This window comes from Melospiza melodia, chromosome 15 (assembly GCF_035770615.1).
Source record: "Melospiza melodia melodia isolate bMelMel2 chromosome 15, bMelMel2.pri, whole genome shotgun sequence".
NCBI lineage: Eukaryota > Metazoa > Chordata > Aves > Passeriformes > Passerellidae > Melospiza > Melospiza melodia.
The window spans coordinates 20,589,707-20,602,956 of NC_086208.1; the positions used below are offsets into that span (position 1 = coordinate 20,589,707).

General features: G+C 47.9%; 1 protein-coding gene across 10 annotated transcripts in view; it reads left to right on the top strand.

The window, feature by feature from the left end:
* The window catches only part of PPIP5K1 (diphosphoinositol pentakisphosphate kinase 1), a 42,197-nt gene that overhangs the window by 6,902 nt on the left and 22,045 nt on the right, over positions 1-13,250 (top strand). For all 10 annotated transcript variants that reach the window (XM_063170110.1, XM_063170109.1, XM_063170108.1 and 7 more), the window contains 16 exons: positions 570-671; positions 955-1,116; positions 2,166-2,287; positions 2,750-2,851; positions 3,574-3,660; positions 4,095-4,170; positions 4,682-4,791; positions 5,708-5,793; positions 6,177-6,305; positions 7,246-7,367; positions 8,119-8,301; positions 9,179-9,320; positions 9,777-10,000; positions 10,889-11,016; positions 11,501-11,615; positions 12,974-13,081. In XM_063170110.1, the coding sequence (XP_063026180.1) occupies positions 570-671; positions 955-1,116; positions 2,166-2,287; positions 2,750-2,851; positions 3,574-3,660; positions 4,095-4,170; positions 4,682-4,791; positions 5,708-5,793; positions 6,177-6,305; positions 7,246-7,367; positions 8,119-8,301; positions 9,179-9,320; positions 9,777-10,000; positions 10,889-11,016; positions 11,501-11,615; positions 12,974-13,081 (1,998 nt within the window). The remainder of the gene's footprint in view (positions 1-569; positions 672-954; positions 1,117-2,165; positions 2,288-2,749; positions 2,852-3,573; positions 3,661-4,094; positions 4,171-4,681; positions 4,792-5,707; positions 5,794-6,176; positions 6,306-7,245; positions 7,368-8,118; positions 8,302-9,178; positions 9,321-9,776; positions 10,001-10,888; positions 11,017-11,500; positions 11,616-12,973; positions 13,082-13,250) is intronic.

Genomic DNA, 13,250 nt, shown 5'->3' on the forward strand with positions numbered 1-13,250 from the left:
CCCTTACTCATGTCCCCCACTTTTCCAGTGAACAGTAATAGGTGTGATGTATTTTTTTCCAATCAGATACACATCTGGCATGAATAAACCTAAAATGATTGTTCCCTTAGGTAAGATACAGGTATGCCTCTTGAGTCTGTATGCAAAGCCTTACTACAGATGAAAACAACGTTATCCTTGATGTTGATAAAATCAGTCATGGTTCTAGAAGGAAATGAAATTATCACCTGGTATAATTTATTTTCATTTGCATGTTAGTTAGGCTCCTTACCTTGTAGTATTTTTTCACTTTTTTTTGTTCCATGTCCTTGAAGTGATTGGAGACAAATTCATGGTCTATAATAGCTTTTCTCCTCTTTAAAACCTGGAAAATGACATACCTGCTGCCTGCATTCTGGTATCTTTTGTCCTCCATAAATAAGTGTGCTGTAACATCTGAGGAGCCTGAGATGCTGATCCATTAAGTCTGCTAAATTCCCTACTTACGGGATGAAACTTCTGCTTTTCTGCTTCCATCTAAGAAAAGGATCCCCGCGCTCTTCCCTGAGGTGTTTATTCTGTGCTTTCAGATTGGAAGCCGGAGCAGTGTGTACTCCCCAGAGAGCAGTGTGAGGAAGACAGGCTCCTACATTTATGAGGAGTTCATGCCTACGGATGGCACTGATGTAAAGGTGAGGAAAAGCCTGGCATGGTGCTTTCCTTTGTCAGGCTTGGGGAAGCTGAAAGTTCAGCTGCTCTGCTTAGTCCTTCATAGGCTATGGAATGTGTGTTGAGGCTTTGAGGTGCTGACTGCGCAGTTTGACCGCCAAAGTGGGGAGTGGGTGCTCTGTGGATCACGCCAGGAGGAATGTGTGAGACGATCTCATCTCCTTTTCTGCGTCTGCAGCAGGAATACCTGCTGGAAGCTGCAGTTAGTCGTGGTGGCTGTGTCAGGTGCGCTCCCTCTCGCTGCAGGTGTACACCGTGGGGCCGGACTATGCCCATGCAGAGGCTCGCAAGTCCCCTGCTTTGGACGGGAAGGTGGAGCGGGACAGCGAGGGGAAGGAGATTCGCTACCCGGTCATGCTGACTGCCATGGAGAAGCTCGTTGCCCGTAAAGTCTGCGTAGCCTTTAAGGTCTGCGTTTTCTTTCCTGTGCAAGCAGGACTCCACAAATGTCTGATATGTGTCAGGACTGGGATTAAAATTGGTCATCCTGGTATGTCTCAGGCATAGCAATCCCCCGTGCCTGGTGCCAGTTGTTGGTCCTGCTGGCTGTGGCACTTTGCTGGGCAGAGGTGACTGGGACGGCAAAAGGGCCTGCAGCAAATGCCCTTTGGGCTGGTCGGTGCCTGGTGCCCCACATACATCTGAGCATTCAATACTGAATCCTGAGCATGCTCTCTGTCTGACCTGTGCTCATCCTGTCTTGACTTATTTCCTGCTTTTGTTTATGTGGAAAATTTGGTCTTATTTTCTTGGGTTTTTTTTTCTTTTTTGTGTTTTGGTACTTGTGTTTGGTTCTTCTGTTTGTTGGCTTTTTGTTTGTCTGGTTTTGGTTTTTTTAGTTCTTGGTTTTTTTTAATATGGCTCTGGTGCAAATTGATGTTTTATTTTAGAGTTGGGTAGAGTGAGTAAGAGTCTAGGTATGGTTCCATGACATGTTCGGCAGTATCAGTGGAAGAAGCACTGGACTCCTTGTTCCTGTTCCACTGCAACTGGCACCCCGTGTGGTTGGGCTGATGCAGATTTGGTCTCTTTTCTACCTTGTAGCCTTTTCCATTTAGTGATGGGTGTCTTTGCCTACTGCACTTCTTGTGCATGCTTGTCAATCTGGTTCAAAATTATTGGATTTCAAAGGAAGAGCTGGATATCCAGGAACTGCTCTGTTTCAGGTCCTTAGAGCTCTGGAAAGTCGGGGGTTGGCCCTGGTGGCTCCATCTGGGGGTTTGTGGTTAGGGCCTTTGGCTCAGCAGTAAGGGGGTAAAGGGCTGACTAACAGCATGTCTTCACACTTGTTGTAGGCTTGTGAGGTGGGCATGGACTGTAGGATGGCTGTAGCATCAGCAGGCTGAGCTGGGCAGCGTTGGCTGGGTCTGTGCATGCCCTGCTGGCAGGGTCGCTGCTGTCCCCCACTGCTTCCTTCCCGTGTGTCCAAGGGCCCTGTCCTCTGCTTCCTCCTGCAGCAAACCGTGTGTGGCTTCGACCTCCTGCGGGCCAACGGCCACTCCTTTGTTTGTGATGTGAATGGCTTCAGCTTTGTGAAGAACTCCATGAAGTATTATGATGACTGTGCCAAAATCCTTGGGTATGAGCAATCTGAGTTTTGATAAGGTGGTAAGGTAACTCACAGCAGAGTAAAATGAAATATGGAGTCTTGGTCACTATGTCAGAGAAGTCTGCCAGTGGTTCATGCGAGTCACTTGCTCAGCAGGTGAAAGCTTGGCTCTTGGAGGAACAGGTTATTTTCAAGCCCTGGAGCTCCTGCCTGCAATGGCATTAGCTGTCTTTGTCTACAGCTAGATATAGATATATATCTTCCAGGACTTTTCATTGCATGCTGAGCCCAGTTGTGGTATTGGTGATGTGGGGAAAACTGGTACCCCTTTGGGGTGCCCTAACTAGCCCACAGTGTGGTAGGTGTCTCTGCAATGAAAGTGAGGGGAAGTTCTGTGGCTCCCTTCACATCTTTCAGCAGGACTGCTAAGGAGGAGGTAGAGAACTAAGGGAATGGATTTTCTTGTGAGTGTTGTATTTTGATTTCTTTCAGAAATATAATCATGAGGGAGTTGGCTCCCCAGTTTCATATCCCCTGGTCCATCCCAACGGAGGCAGAAGACATCCCCATTGTCCCCACTACTTCAGGCACCATGTGAGTACCTGCTGTCTTCTCAAAAGGATGCCAGTGATGACTGTGTGAGGGACAAATTGTGACAAACCCTGTCCAAGGGCCTGACACCACTAGCAGCATGGCATCCTCCAGCTGCTGTGCTGCTTGCAACCCTGAAATGCCTGTGGAAAGGCTTAGCTATGCACGTGGAAGTTGTGATAGGTTGGAGATTAGTTGTAGGTTTGATGAATGCAGATGAGCAATAACTGAAGAAATAACAGAAACTGCTTGCATGGCTTTCAGAGGTCCAAATTCTTCGTCAGGACAGGAAACAGATCAGGACAGATGCTGTAGCTGGCTGCTACATGGAGAAAGTGCGTGTTGAGCTACCAGTGAAATAGGTGGAAACACTTAGTTGAAACATTCATCATTACCAATATGCTTGGCAGCCCCTCATTTGATACCTTTGACCTTACTGGTTTTCTGGCACATAAGGCTAAAAGATCAAAGGCAAAAGTTTCTTTGTGATCCTCAGCGTACTTGTACACCAGTATGAAACCCCTCACCTTAGTAGTGTCTGCAGAGCTCTGACTCCCTCTGCAACTGTGGCACTTGTGTCTGGTTTAGGCTGGGAGAAACTCTACCCCTGCTGAGGAAAGCAGGTGTCAGAAGAATGGAACTGAATGAGCAATAGGAAGCTCCTTCCTGGTGGCAGTTCTGGAGTGTAAGGGCACATTTGTCCTCTTTATCTTATGTTTGCCCAGGATGGAGCTTCGCTGCGTTATTGCAGTCATCCGTCATGGAGATCGCACCCCGAAGCAGAAGATGAAGATGGAAGTGAAACATCCCCGGTAAGAGCCAAGGGAAAAAGGTGCTCTGCTCCTGGGAAAGGATGAGGGCCTATTCTCTAAACCAGAAGCGGGAGCAGAGGGCTGAGTGCATAGGAGGCAGTATTTTTCATGGCCCATCCAAGCAAATGCTTTCTGACCAGTTGGGAGAGCCCCCTTTCCCCACAAGGATCCTGACACCTTTTGTGTGAGCTGGAAGGCAGAATGAAGGTGTGGGTGCTGAAAAGGGAAGTGCCTCACTAAATGGGAAGCTAGTATCTGCTTACTGGTTGTATTTTGAAAAACACTTGTTTTTTCAGAATTTCTGAAGTGCAGGGAAGAGCCAGCAGCCTGCTGGTTCTCCCTGAAGAATAGAGACTGAAGGCACAAGTGGGAATGACCCTCCTTGTGTTATGAAACAGCAGAAAATGGATCAGCATTCTTTTTTGTCTGTTCAGGTTCTTTGAATTATTTGAGAAATATGATGGTTACAAGACAGGAAAGTTGAAGTTGAAGAAACCAGAGCAGCTACAGGTGAGGAAGTGCATTCTGGGGTTACTGCGTGGGATATGCAGGTAATACAGATCCTGGTGCGAGGCAATTCTTTGGGAGGGTACAAACCTCCAAGAGGGCAACAGTGTGTCACACAGATGCTCTGTGTCCCATTCTGCACCCTGGGCCCACTCAGCTGGGTGACAGCAGGAGAGCAGAATGGAAACTTCTGCTGCCCGATGCGCACGCTGTGGGATGGAGATGACCTGATGCAGCTTGCCCACCAGGCTGTGGTTGCCTCTGGTGACAGATGGGTCCATGCTAAGGAGTGGGGCAGTTGGAGGTACCTGCTTGGTTCTCAGCAGGGCTGTAGTACAGCATGAGGATGAAGCAAACTGCAGTGTGGAAGTTTGTCCTGCCTGAGCTGTGTCTTATGAAATGACATACCTCTGAGGAGTGTCTGTATGGACCTGCTTCTGGGTGAAGCTGTTAGGAGGCCTTGCAGGAGTACACTGGTGAGTCTGAGGCAGAATTGCTCTCTGCTTCCCAACAGGAAGTGCTGGACATTGCACGGCAGCTTGTGGTGGAGCTGGGAACCCACAGCGATTGTGAAATCGAGGAGAGGAAATCCAAACTGGAGCAGCTGAAGAGTGTCTTGGAGATGTAAGCATTCCTGTCTCAGGGCGCTGCCTCAGAGGATGTGACACGGGACCAAGCTGTGCTGCTGGTGCCCAGAGACGGGGGTCTCCTCTGTCCCCTGTTAGTAGCTGTACAGCAAAGGCACCATGTTCCTCACTTTTTCTCCTTGACATCAAAACCCTGCTGATCCTTGTCCCAAGCGTGTCTGGTGTTTGGCTAAACTACTTGAGACAAAACTGAGCTTTCTTTGCTGCAGGAGAGGAACTGGGGTCCTAGATGGACTATGTTGATCTGAAGCATTTTGATATGATTGGAATAAAGTTGTTTTAAATAAAGTTGTCCTGGTGCCAAAAGTTTAGCAAAAAAGAGCTTGGAAAACATGAAAAGATGTTGTGTCCTCTGAGGTTTTGTACAGTCAAAATAAAAATGTGGTGATATTGACAGCTTCTAAACAAAACAGGGTTCCTCTCAGGCTGCAGCTGGCTATGGCACACACAGCCAGCATCTGTGTTCAGGCCGTGTCTCTGGAGCACAGAGGAGGACTTTTTGCTGTGATCACCTCCTCTGCTCTTTCTGCTCATCATGGTTATCCTCAAAACATCTGTCAGAGTGGTTTTTTCTGTGATCTCATTAATCCACTTGTTAAAGGTGTAGATAAGAGTTTAAAGCCATAGTGAGGAATGACAGCATAGAGTGCTCTTGGTAGAAGAGTAAAGCAATGGATCTTTGAATTTTGTTTGAGGGAGCTGTTTGGCTTTTTGTGGGGGTCTGTGCTGGGTCACAGGGAGATGACAAAAATCATGTTCCATGGCTATGGGTGTTGTGGCAGAAAGTCTCTTGCTTGTGCTATACTTCTGCTGTGTACTGCCTGGGGGCCTCTGGGCAAAGGTTGGGTGGAGTTGATTTGTTTCAGTGTTTTTTTCTCCATCCCTTGTGACAGGTATGGACATTTTTCTGGCATTAACCGTAAGGTTCAGTTGACCTATCTTCCTCATGGACATCCAAAAGCTGCGAGTGAAGATGAAGGTAAAGGAACCTAATGGTGCTACCTAAACCTGATCTTTAAGCCCAGAGTTCAGGTGGGAGTGCAGCTACCATCTGTGTATAGGCCTCTGGACATGCTAGCAGAGTTGGTGACCCATATCTTATCTTTGCTCACATCATAGGAAGGATTGCAGGGATTCCAGTACACCCTGGCTGGCTCTACAGGGCTTGCATTTCCAGTTTTATGAATGTCATCCTTCAAAAAGTAGTGACTCTGAATTTCCTACTTGCTGGTTTGTTTCCTGGGGGGCTTGGGTCAGGCTTGTGTTGGGAGCTGTGTGCAAGGTGCTGATGACGGCCTCTTCTTCCTCCCTCGGCAAGCTCAGGCAGGAGCTCTGATGGGTGAATGCCTGTTTGTCTCCTAGAGGCTCGCCGGGAGGCCTCCCCCTCGCTGCTGCTGGTGCTCAAGTGGGGTGGGGAGCTGACCCCAGCGGGAAGAGTGCAGGCTGAGGAGCTGGGCCGCGCCTTCCGCTGCATGTACCCTGGGGGCCAAGGTGAGTCTGGCCCTGCCCAGCCCACGCGAGGGCTGCGAGGGCATCTGTGGCTGTACACAGCCTCTGGGATAGTGTTTGTTCTTTTGAGTTGGCATGGTCGGGATAAATAATTCAGGTGGGTTTTGTACCCAGATCCCTAAGCTGACCTGAGAGGTCTGCTGTTAAACTTCAGTGTGTCTTGGAGAGCCCGGCAGCTTTCCTAAGACATACATTTCCTCTGACTTGTGGCTGGTGCCTGTCTGCCAGGGTGTTTCTCTGAGCTGTGAGCTGGGAGTAGTTAGTGTTCCTGTCTTGTCACACGGTGTGACTGGGTACTGTGCAGAATTGCCCTGGGATTCCAGGTAGCAGCAAATAGTGACCACTGGACTGTCTTTGGAGGTCAGACTCGAGAGCTTCATGAGTTACTTTCCTCCATTACTGATCTGACTCTTGTGGTTGACTCAGACATGAGAAATAAACTGGCAATTTGTGCCACAAAGTAATTGTAGCTGTACAGGACTTGCTTTGGAAACTTCCTTGCTGAACCACCCTCCCTGCAGTTCTGAGGGCTGCAGGATTTGCTCTCATGCAGAAACTAAGCAGAAGGAAGTGGGGTTTTTTTGCATCTTCATTCTGCACCAGGGATTCAGGCTATCAGATCTACTACAGGGTGTTCAGTAGAGTTTGCTGCAGAATTTGGGCAGCATCAGACTTAACTGGGGGATGCTCATTTTTTTCCTCAAAATGAACTTTCCCAAGTTAAGCAATGACTGTTACATTTCTAGTCCTTGTGTATAGCTAGAACTGTCTATTTTGGAGCAGCATAAATGCTGCCTATGCAAGTGACTAGTTCTCTACATAACTTTGTTACTACAATAAAGTTTGTTTGTGTAAACCAATATATTCAGCTGGTAATTTTGCAGGTGTGAGAATATAAATCTTGAGTTGTCCCTGGTTGCAGGCGATTATGCTGGTTTCCCTGGCTGTGGCTTGCTCAGGCTGCACAGCACTTATCGCCATGATCTCAAGATCTACGCCTCGGATGAGGGGAGAGTGCAGATGACAGCAGCAGCTTTTGCAAAGGTCTTTCTTCTCTTTTGGGCATCCGTTTGTTCATCACTCTTAAAATATGCCAGTTCTAAAGGAAAGCCTCTGGTGATGAGGAAGGAGTTTTCCTAGGATCTTCCTCCTCTGTGTTGGATGGACTGGGGTACACTGGGCTAATAGCAGGTGTATGGGGCAGTACTGAACATCTGGTGTATCTGCACACACCTGTCACCTTTAATGTCCTGTCCAGGACAGGACTCTCAGTCAGGAAGGAGTTCCATGTGGATTATTGCTGATGCTTGATCTTAGAGCACACCAGATGTGCTGCTGAGTATTGATTGCCTATAGAATGAATGTTTCTGGGGTGGCTGCCCAGCCAGAGGGGTTATTCCTTGCCTGCTGAATTTAAAAGGGAAATGAAATGTCTTTGGTGAGGTATGGGGTGGAAACAGGTTCATTTGCAGCTAAAGCCAAGGGGAATCCTGCGGTGGCCTTAGCTGGTCTTTGGAGCATTCGCTGTATTTTCAAGCAAACTGAGCTGCTTGATAGTTGAGCCTGCTCAATAGTTGCCTGGATAAATCTGGGGCTGCCACAGGCAGATCTGCCCTTTGCTTGAACAGCTCTAGAACCATGCCAGAGTCATCTCTGACTGGAGGGGGTGTTGCTGTAAAACTGCCCTTCAAGGACAGTTGAGATTTTGCTTTAGTTGCCTGAGTTCTGGCCATGAAACCACCAGAATTTTTGTTGCTTGGTTGCTGAAATCTTGTCCTATGTGGTGTGGTTTTAGGGTCTGCTGGCCCTGGAAGGAGAGCTGACCCCCATCCTGGTGCAGATGGTGAAAAGTGCCAACATGAATGGTCTGCTGGACAGTGACAGTGATTCCCTTAGCAGCTGTCAGCACAGAGTGAAGGCTCGACTACATGAAATCATGCAGAAGGATGCTGAGTTCTGTGAAGAGGATTATGAAAAGGTAAAGCACCAGTGTGGCTTCATTGCTCCCTGGATCTGAAAGGAGAATAGCATCACTGCAGTGGTTTGATGTGAAGTCTGGTATGTGGACAGTGGTTTGGTTAGTTTGAGATCAGTTCTGGTCAAAATGGCAGGATATGTATGGAATGTGCAAGTTAATAGCTTTTGTCCTTCCTGGAGTGACAGTCCTCAGTGTTGCTCTGCTGTCCCCTTCAGGACTGATCATGGTGCCTTTTTCTCCCTTCATAATTGCCGGTTCATTTTGTTCTTGTGAGTGTGCTGGAAGAGCTCCTGCATGCTGCTCAGATCAATCCCAGCTGCTGTGGGCAGGGACTGTGTCTCACTGCATTCTAGATCCGTGCTCTATGCACGTGTGAACAGACCTTTTGGTTACAAATTGTTGTGTGTCCTGTCAGGTTCTCATTGCTGCAGAGTGGAGAGCATGGGCTGCATGCAGCACAACAACCAGTGAAAGCACTATTGCTGCTTCTCCAGCAAGTCCCCAAAATACTGTTTTTCCCAGACTCTGAAATGTGATTACTGGACTGAAGTCCTTTAAGGAACATATTTATCATCTCAAAGAACTACTTAAAATGAAGCCCTTTTGCTCAAGCACAGAAGCAAAATGAGACAAGAGTGGATATTGGAGGTGGAGGGAGGTCCAGACTAATGGGAGCAGTTGTTTGCTCCCTCTGAGTTTGATCTTGAGGAAGATTTTAAGACATGCCTGACTACTCCTAAGAACAGGCCAGCTTATTGTGCTCAGCTGGGAGCACAGCTTTTGTCCCAAGTCATAAAGCAGTATGGCTGCAAAAGACAGACATTTTTCATTCCCCATTTGTGTAGACTGGCTAATGTCTGCTGGAATCTTCTTTCAGCTAGCACCTACAGGCAGTGCTTCTCTGCTCAACTCCATGACCTTTATCCAGAACCCAGTTGAGGTCTGTAACCAGGTGTTCACCCTGATTGAAAATCTCACCTCCCAGATACGAAAACGTCTGGAGGACCCAAAATCTGCAGGTGAGCAACAGAACTGGAAAAGATTAATTTATTGTTACATCTTCCGAGCTCCCAAATACCACTAGGGCTTGTGATTGTCTGTAGCAAAGAAACTGTAAAGTGTAATTCCGTATGTGCTTATTGATGTGGAAGGCTCAGCTTTCAATTACTGTTAAAGAGAGCTCTAATGTAAAGGAAATTATATATGCATTTATGGCAGACCTAAGCAGCTAGGCAAACAGTTTCACTTTTCTCAAGCATTTCAGAAGTAGCCTGTTGCTGCAGATTAAAACCCCTGCAACAGTTCCAGTGGCTTTTCCAGACTAGGATTCCTGTGGGTGACACAAGAATTGGAGCCCTTTCGTGCTGGGAGAACTCAGTCACAGCTGGCCCTTGAAATCTCTGCAGCAATAACCAAGGTTCTGTGATTCTGTGGCTCTAGGATGTGCATGTTGTTTGCTGTCCTTTGCTTTTTAGACCTGCAGCTGTACCACAGTGAGACTTTGGAACTGATGCTGCAACGCTGGAGTAAGCTGGAGCGAGATTTCCGCATGAAGAATGGGCGCTATGACATCAGCAAGATCCCTGATATATATGACTGCATCAAGTATGATGTACAGCACAACTGTGCACTGAAACTGGAAGGCACAACTGAACTCTTCAAGCTCTCCAAAGCCCTGGCAGATGTGATCATACCCCAGGTAGAGCCTGTATGACAATGCCTGTGCCACCAATTTCTGAGCCTTTGCCTTTGTGTTTTGTCTCGATTCTCTTGCACATTAACTGCCAAGGCAGCCTGTCACAGTAGGGTGTTTCTCAGATCTGTCTCAGTGTTTGTATAAGGCCAAAACCATTTATGACTTGAAATGTGGCAGGGCTGAGCTTCTGGTTGAGGATTCTGGCAGGGTCAGAGTAATGAGCAGCTGATGCAGCAGCTTTTCCATGTTGCTGTAGTGCATCACAGCACAGCTCCAAGCTGTGTGTGTGTGTGCTACAGCAACATTCCATCCTCTCCGCATGTAGGGTTGTGAAAGTGAAGGGATATTTCTGTGTTAAAGTTCTGACAAGTTTGTTTTTCTTGTCAAACTAGGACTTGTTCAGTGTCCAATGTTGAGTTGCTTCTGACAAAGTTTAATTTATATGGGATGAGTTTCTGCCAGCAAGGTCCAGCTGCCCCTGTAGAGCAGAAGTGGTCTAAACTTTTTCAGTGTTGCTGGTGATGTGCAGTCTGGCTGTTTTCAGCGTAGCACTGCAGTTTATATCTTTGCTAATAGCAGTTGTTGCTTTAATGCTCATGCTAGCTCAGGGTATAAGTTTGCATGTCATGAGATCTGAGATTTGCTCATGGTCCTTGCACTCTGAGCTGTTGAGGATAGTGATAGTCATGTCCAGACATAACTGGGGTTCTTGGAAGTCTCAGTCCTCTGTTACCCCCTGCAATATGTGAGGGAAAAAAAAGTGAAAAGTGTTGAGTGACATTTCTCTTCTTGTCCTTGCTTAACCAGTGGTGCTGCAGACTGAAGTGGCCTTTTATGTGAGGATCTGGCAAAGAACCAGGGCTCAGGGTATCTGTTGTTTTGTTCCTGCAGGAATATGGGATTAATAAGGAGGAGAAACTGGAGATTGCTATTGGCTTTTGTCTTCCTCTCATTAAAAAGATCCAGCTGGACCTACAGAGAACTCATGAAGATGAGTCTGTCAACAAGCTACATCCGTTGTAAGGCTTGTGCTGCATGCTGCTGGCAGTGGGGAGGGCAGCTGTGGAGCAGGGGTGGTTCCCATGCCAGAAGAGTGTACTGTTGTGGAAGGAGGTGCTGAGCATACACTGAAGGACGTCCAGGTGGAAGGCATGTTGGTGCTCCCAGAACTAGAAGGCAGATGGAGAAGGCACATTGAGACAGAATACCAGAAGTGCAGGGCCACAAAGGCTTGTACCCATTGCAGCTGGATGGTGATGCCTCATCCTGGCATTTCCCTGCACAGGGCCACTGTAGAGTGATGAGCCACCTACTGTGTGTCTCCATTAGGATTTCACAAAATTTGTTGCTCCTGTGCCAGCACTCTCACTGTTTGTTCTGTCCTGCTGCCTTTGACATTTCTCAGTGTGGGGCTGTGTCATTGCATTAAGTGTGCAGAAGTGCTGATGTGTGACAGATGGCAGTTGATTGGCAGGTGAGTGACTGGGGCTGGTTTTGGTTTAGGTACTCACGAGGAGTTCTGTCCCCGGGCCGCCACGTCCGCACTCGGCTGTACTTCACCAGTGAGAGCCACGTGCACTCCCTGCTCAGCATCTTCCGCTACGGGGGCCTTCTGGATGTAAGTGTCCCGCAGTGCTCACACAGTAGGCCTCCCTGCTTTCTTCCAGTAGCCTTTTCCAAGGCAGACAGTGTACGTCTGTAGGTTGCCCCTTTAGCCAGCTCTGCCACGAATGCTGTGCATCAGTGGCATCGGGCCAGCTCCATCTCTGCTGTGTTTGCATGCTGCAGCTTCCTGCATTTCTGGCATGTAGGGGGATTGTTCTTCCTCAGTGCCTTCCTTGCTTGCACAGAGACATGTTTTCTCCAAGATCTCTCCTGCTAGTTTCAGGTGGGCAGACCACTTACTTGTATAGGAGAAGAGCAGTATGAGGCAATGGGGATGATTGAATTTCTTCCTTCCTGCTTCCTTCAACCCTTTATTTTAAGAGCTTAGTCCTGTATTTATAGTCCTGTCTTTAGTCCTGTCTTTATATCAATTCTAAGTCAATAAAATCAGTTTTCTTACAGAGGAAGCAATTCAAGGTTGCAAATTCACAGGATGTGCTCTCTACCAGAGAGGCAGATGACAGTTTTTAGGGATTAATTCATCCAGCTTACCCTCCACTTGCTCTCTCTTCACCTGCTTCCTGAATGATTTGGTATGCAGACCCTGAGAAAAGCTCTGCTTTAAAGAGGCTGTCTGATTTACCTTCCCATTTTTAAGCGTGGTCTGAAATGCCTTGAGAGTTTGGGCTTGCTTAACAGACATGATTTCTGGTGTCTGTGGCAGCTTAGCATATCTGTAGACAGTGATCAGAAAAGTGCCTCTAAATCACTCACTGAACAAGATGCTCCCTTTTCCCTGACTCAGGTGCCCAAGGATGCTGTGTTGCCAACACAGGGATATTGGGCTGCATCTGAGTTCTTTGTACTGGAGAGTTCAGTTCATGTCCATCAACGTGCTGATTCACTCCACAGCATCATGGGTGGCCCTTCAGGTGTGCCCATTTCCTGGCAGTGCTGGGGGGCAGTGAAGGGTGGGCTGCCCTGCTCTGTGGAGCCCAGGGCTTCAGCCTGTCTCCACATTTTCCATTCAGCGTCAGGTGACAGCCTTTCACTCGGTCCCTTATTTAGCACAAGCCCATCCCCTGTGCTCGTTCCTGTGGTGTGAGAATGACTGTGTTGGGAGCCTGCTGTGGGCTCTGCTTGTCTCCAGTCAGCGCGGCACAGCGGCTTGCAGCTCCCATCTGCCATGGGTCCCTCTGTGCAGCTGCCCCTGACTGCAAGCACCCCACCACATGGCAAGCTCATTTCTTCATGCAAGTTAAGCAAGGTGTTACCTTGTGGAGAGAGGAACTCTCTCAGTCCCGTTTCACTGAATGCTGCAAGGTGTCTGCTGTTGCTTATCCCATGCGACTGTTTGTGTGTATATATCAGGAAAACAAAGACCAGCAGTGGAAGAGAGCCATGGACTATTTGAGTGCTATCTCAGAGCTGAACTACATGACCCAGATTGTTATCATGCTCTACGAGGACAACAACAAGGTGAGGGATAGAGCAGTAGGATGCAATGCTTCCTGCCCCGTTGCAAGGCAGTCCTCAGAGTTGGAAGCTCAGTTGGAAGTCTGTAACTTGAGCTCTTGCTGCTTGTGGACAAAGATGGATGGATCATTAACACAACTGCTAGTTTTTAGTTTGTGTGGGAGGCAGTGAC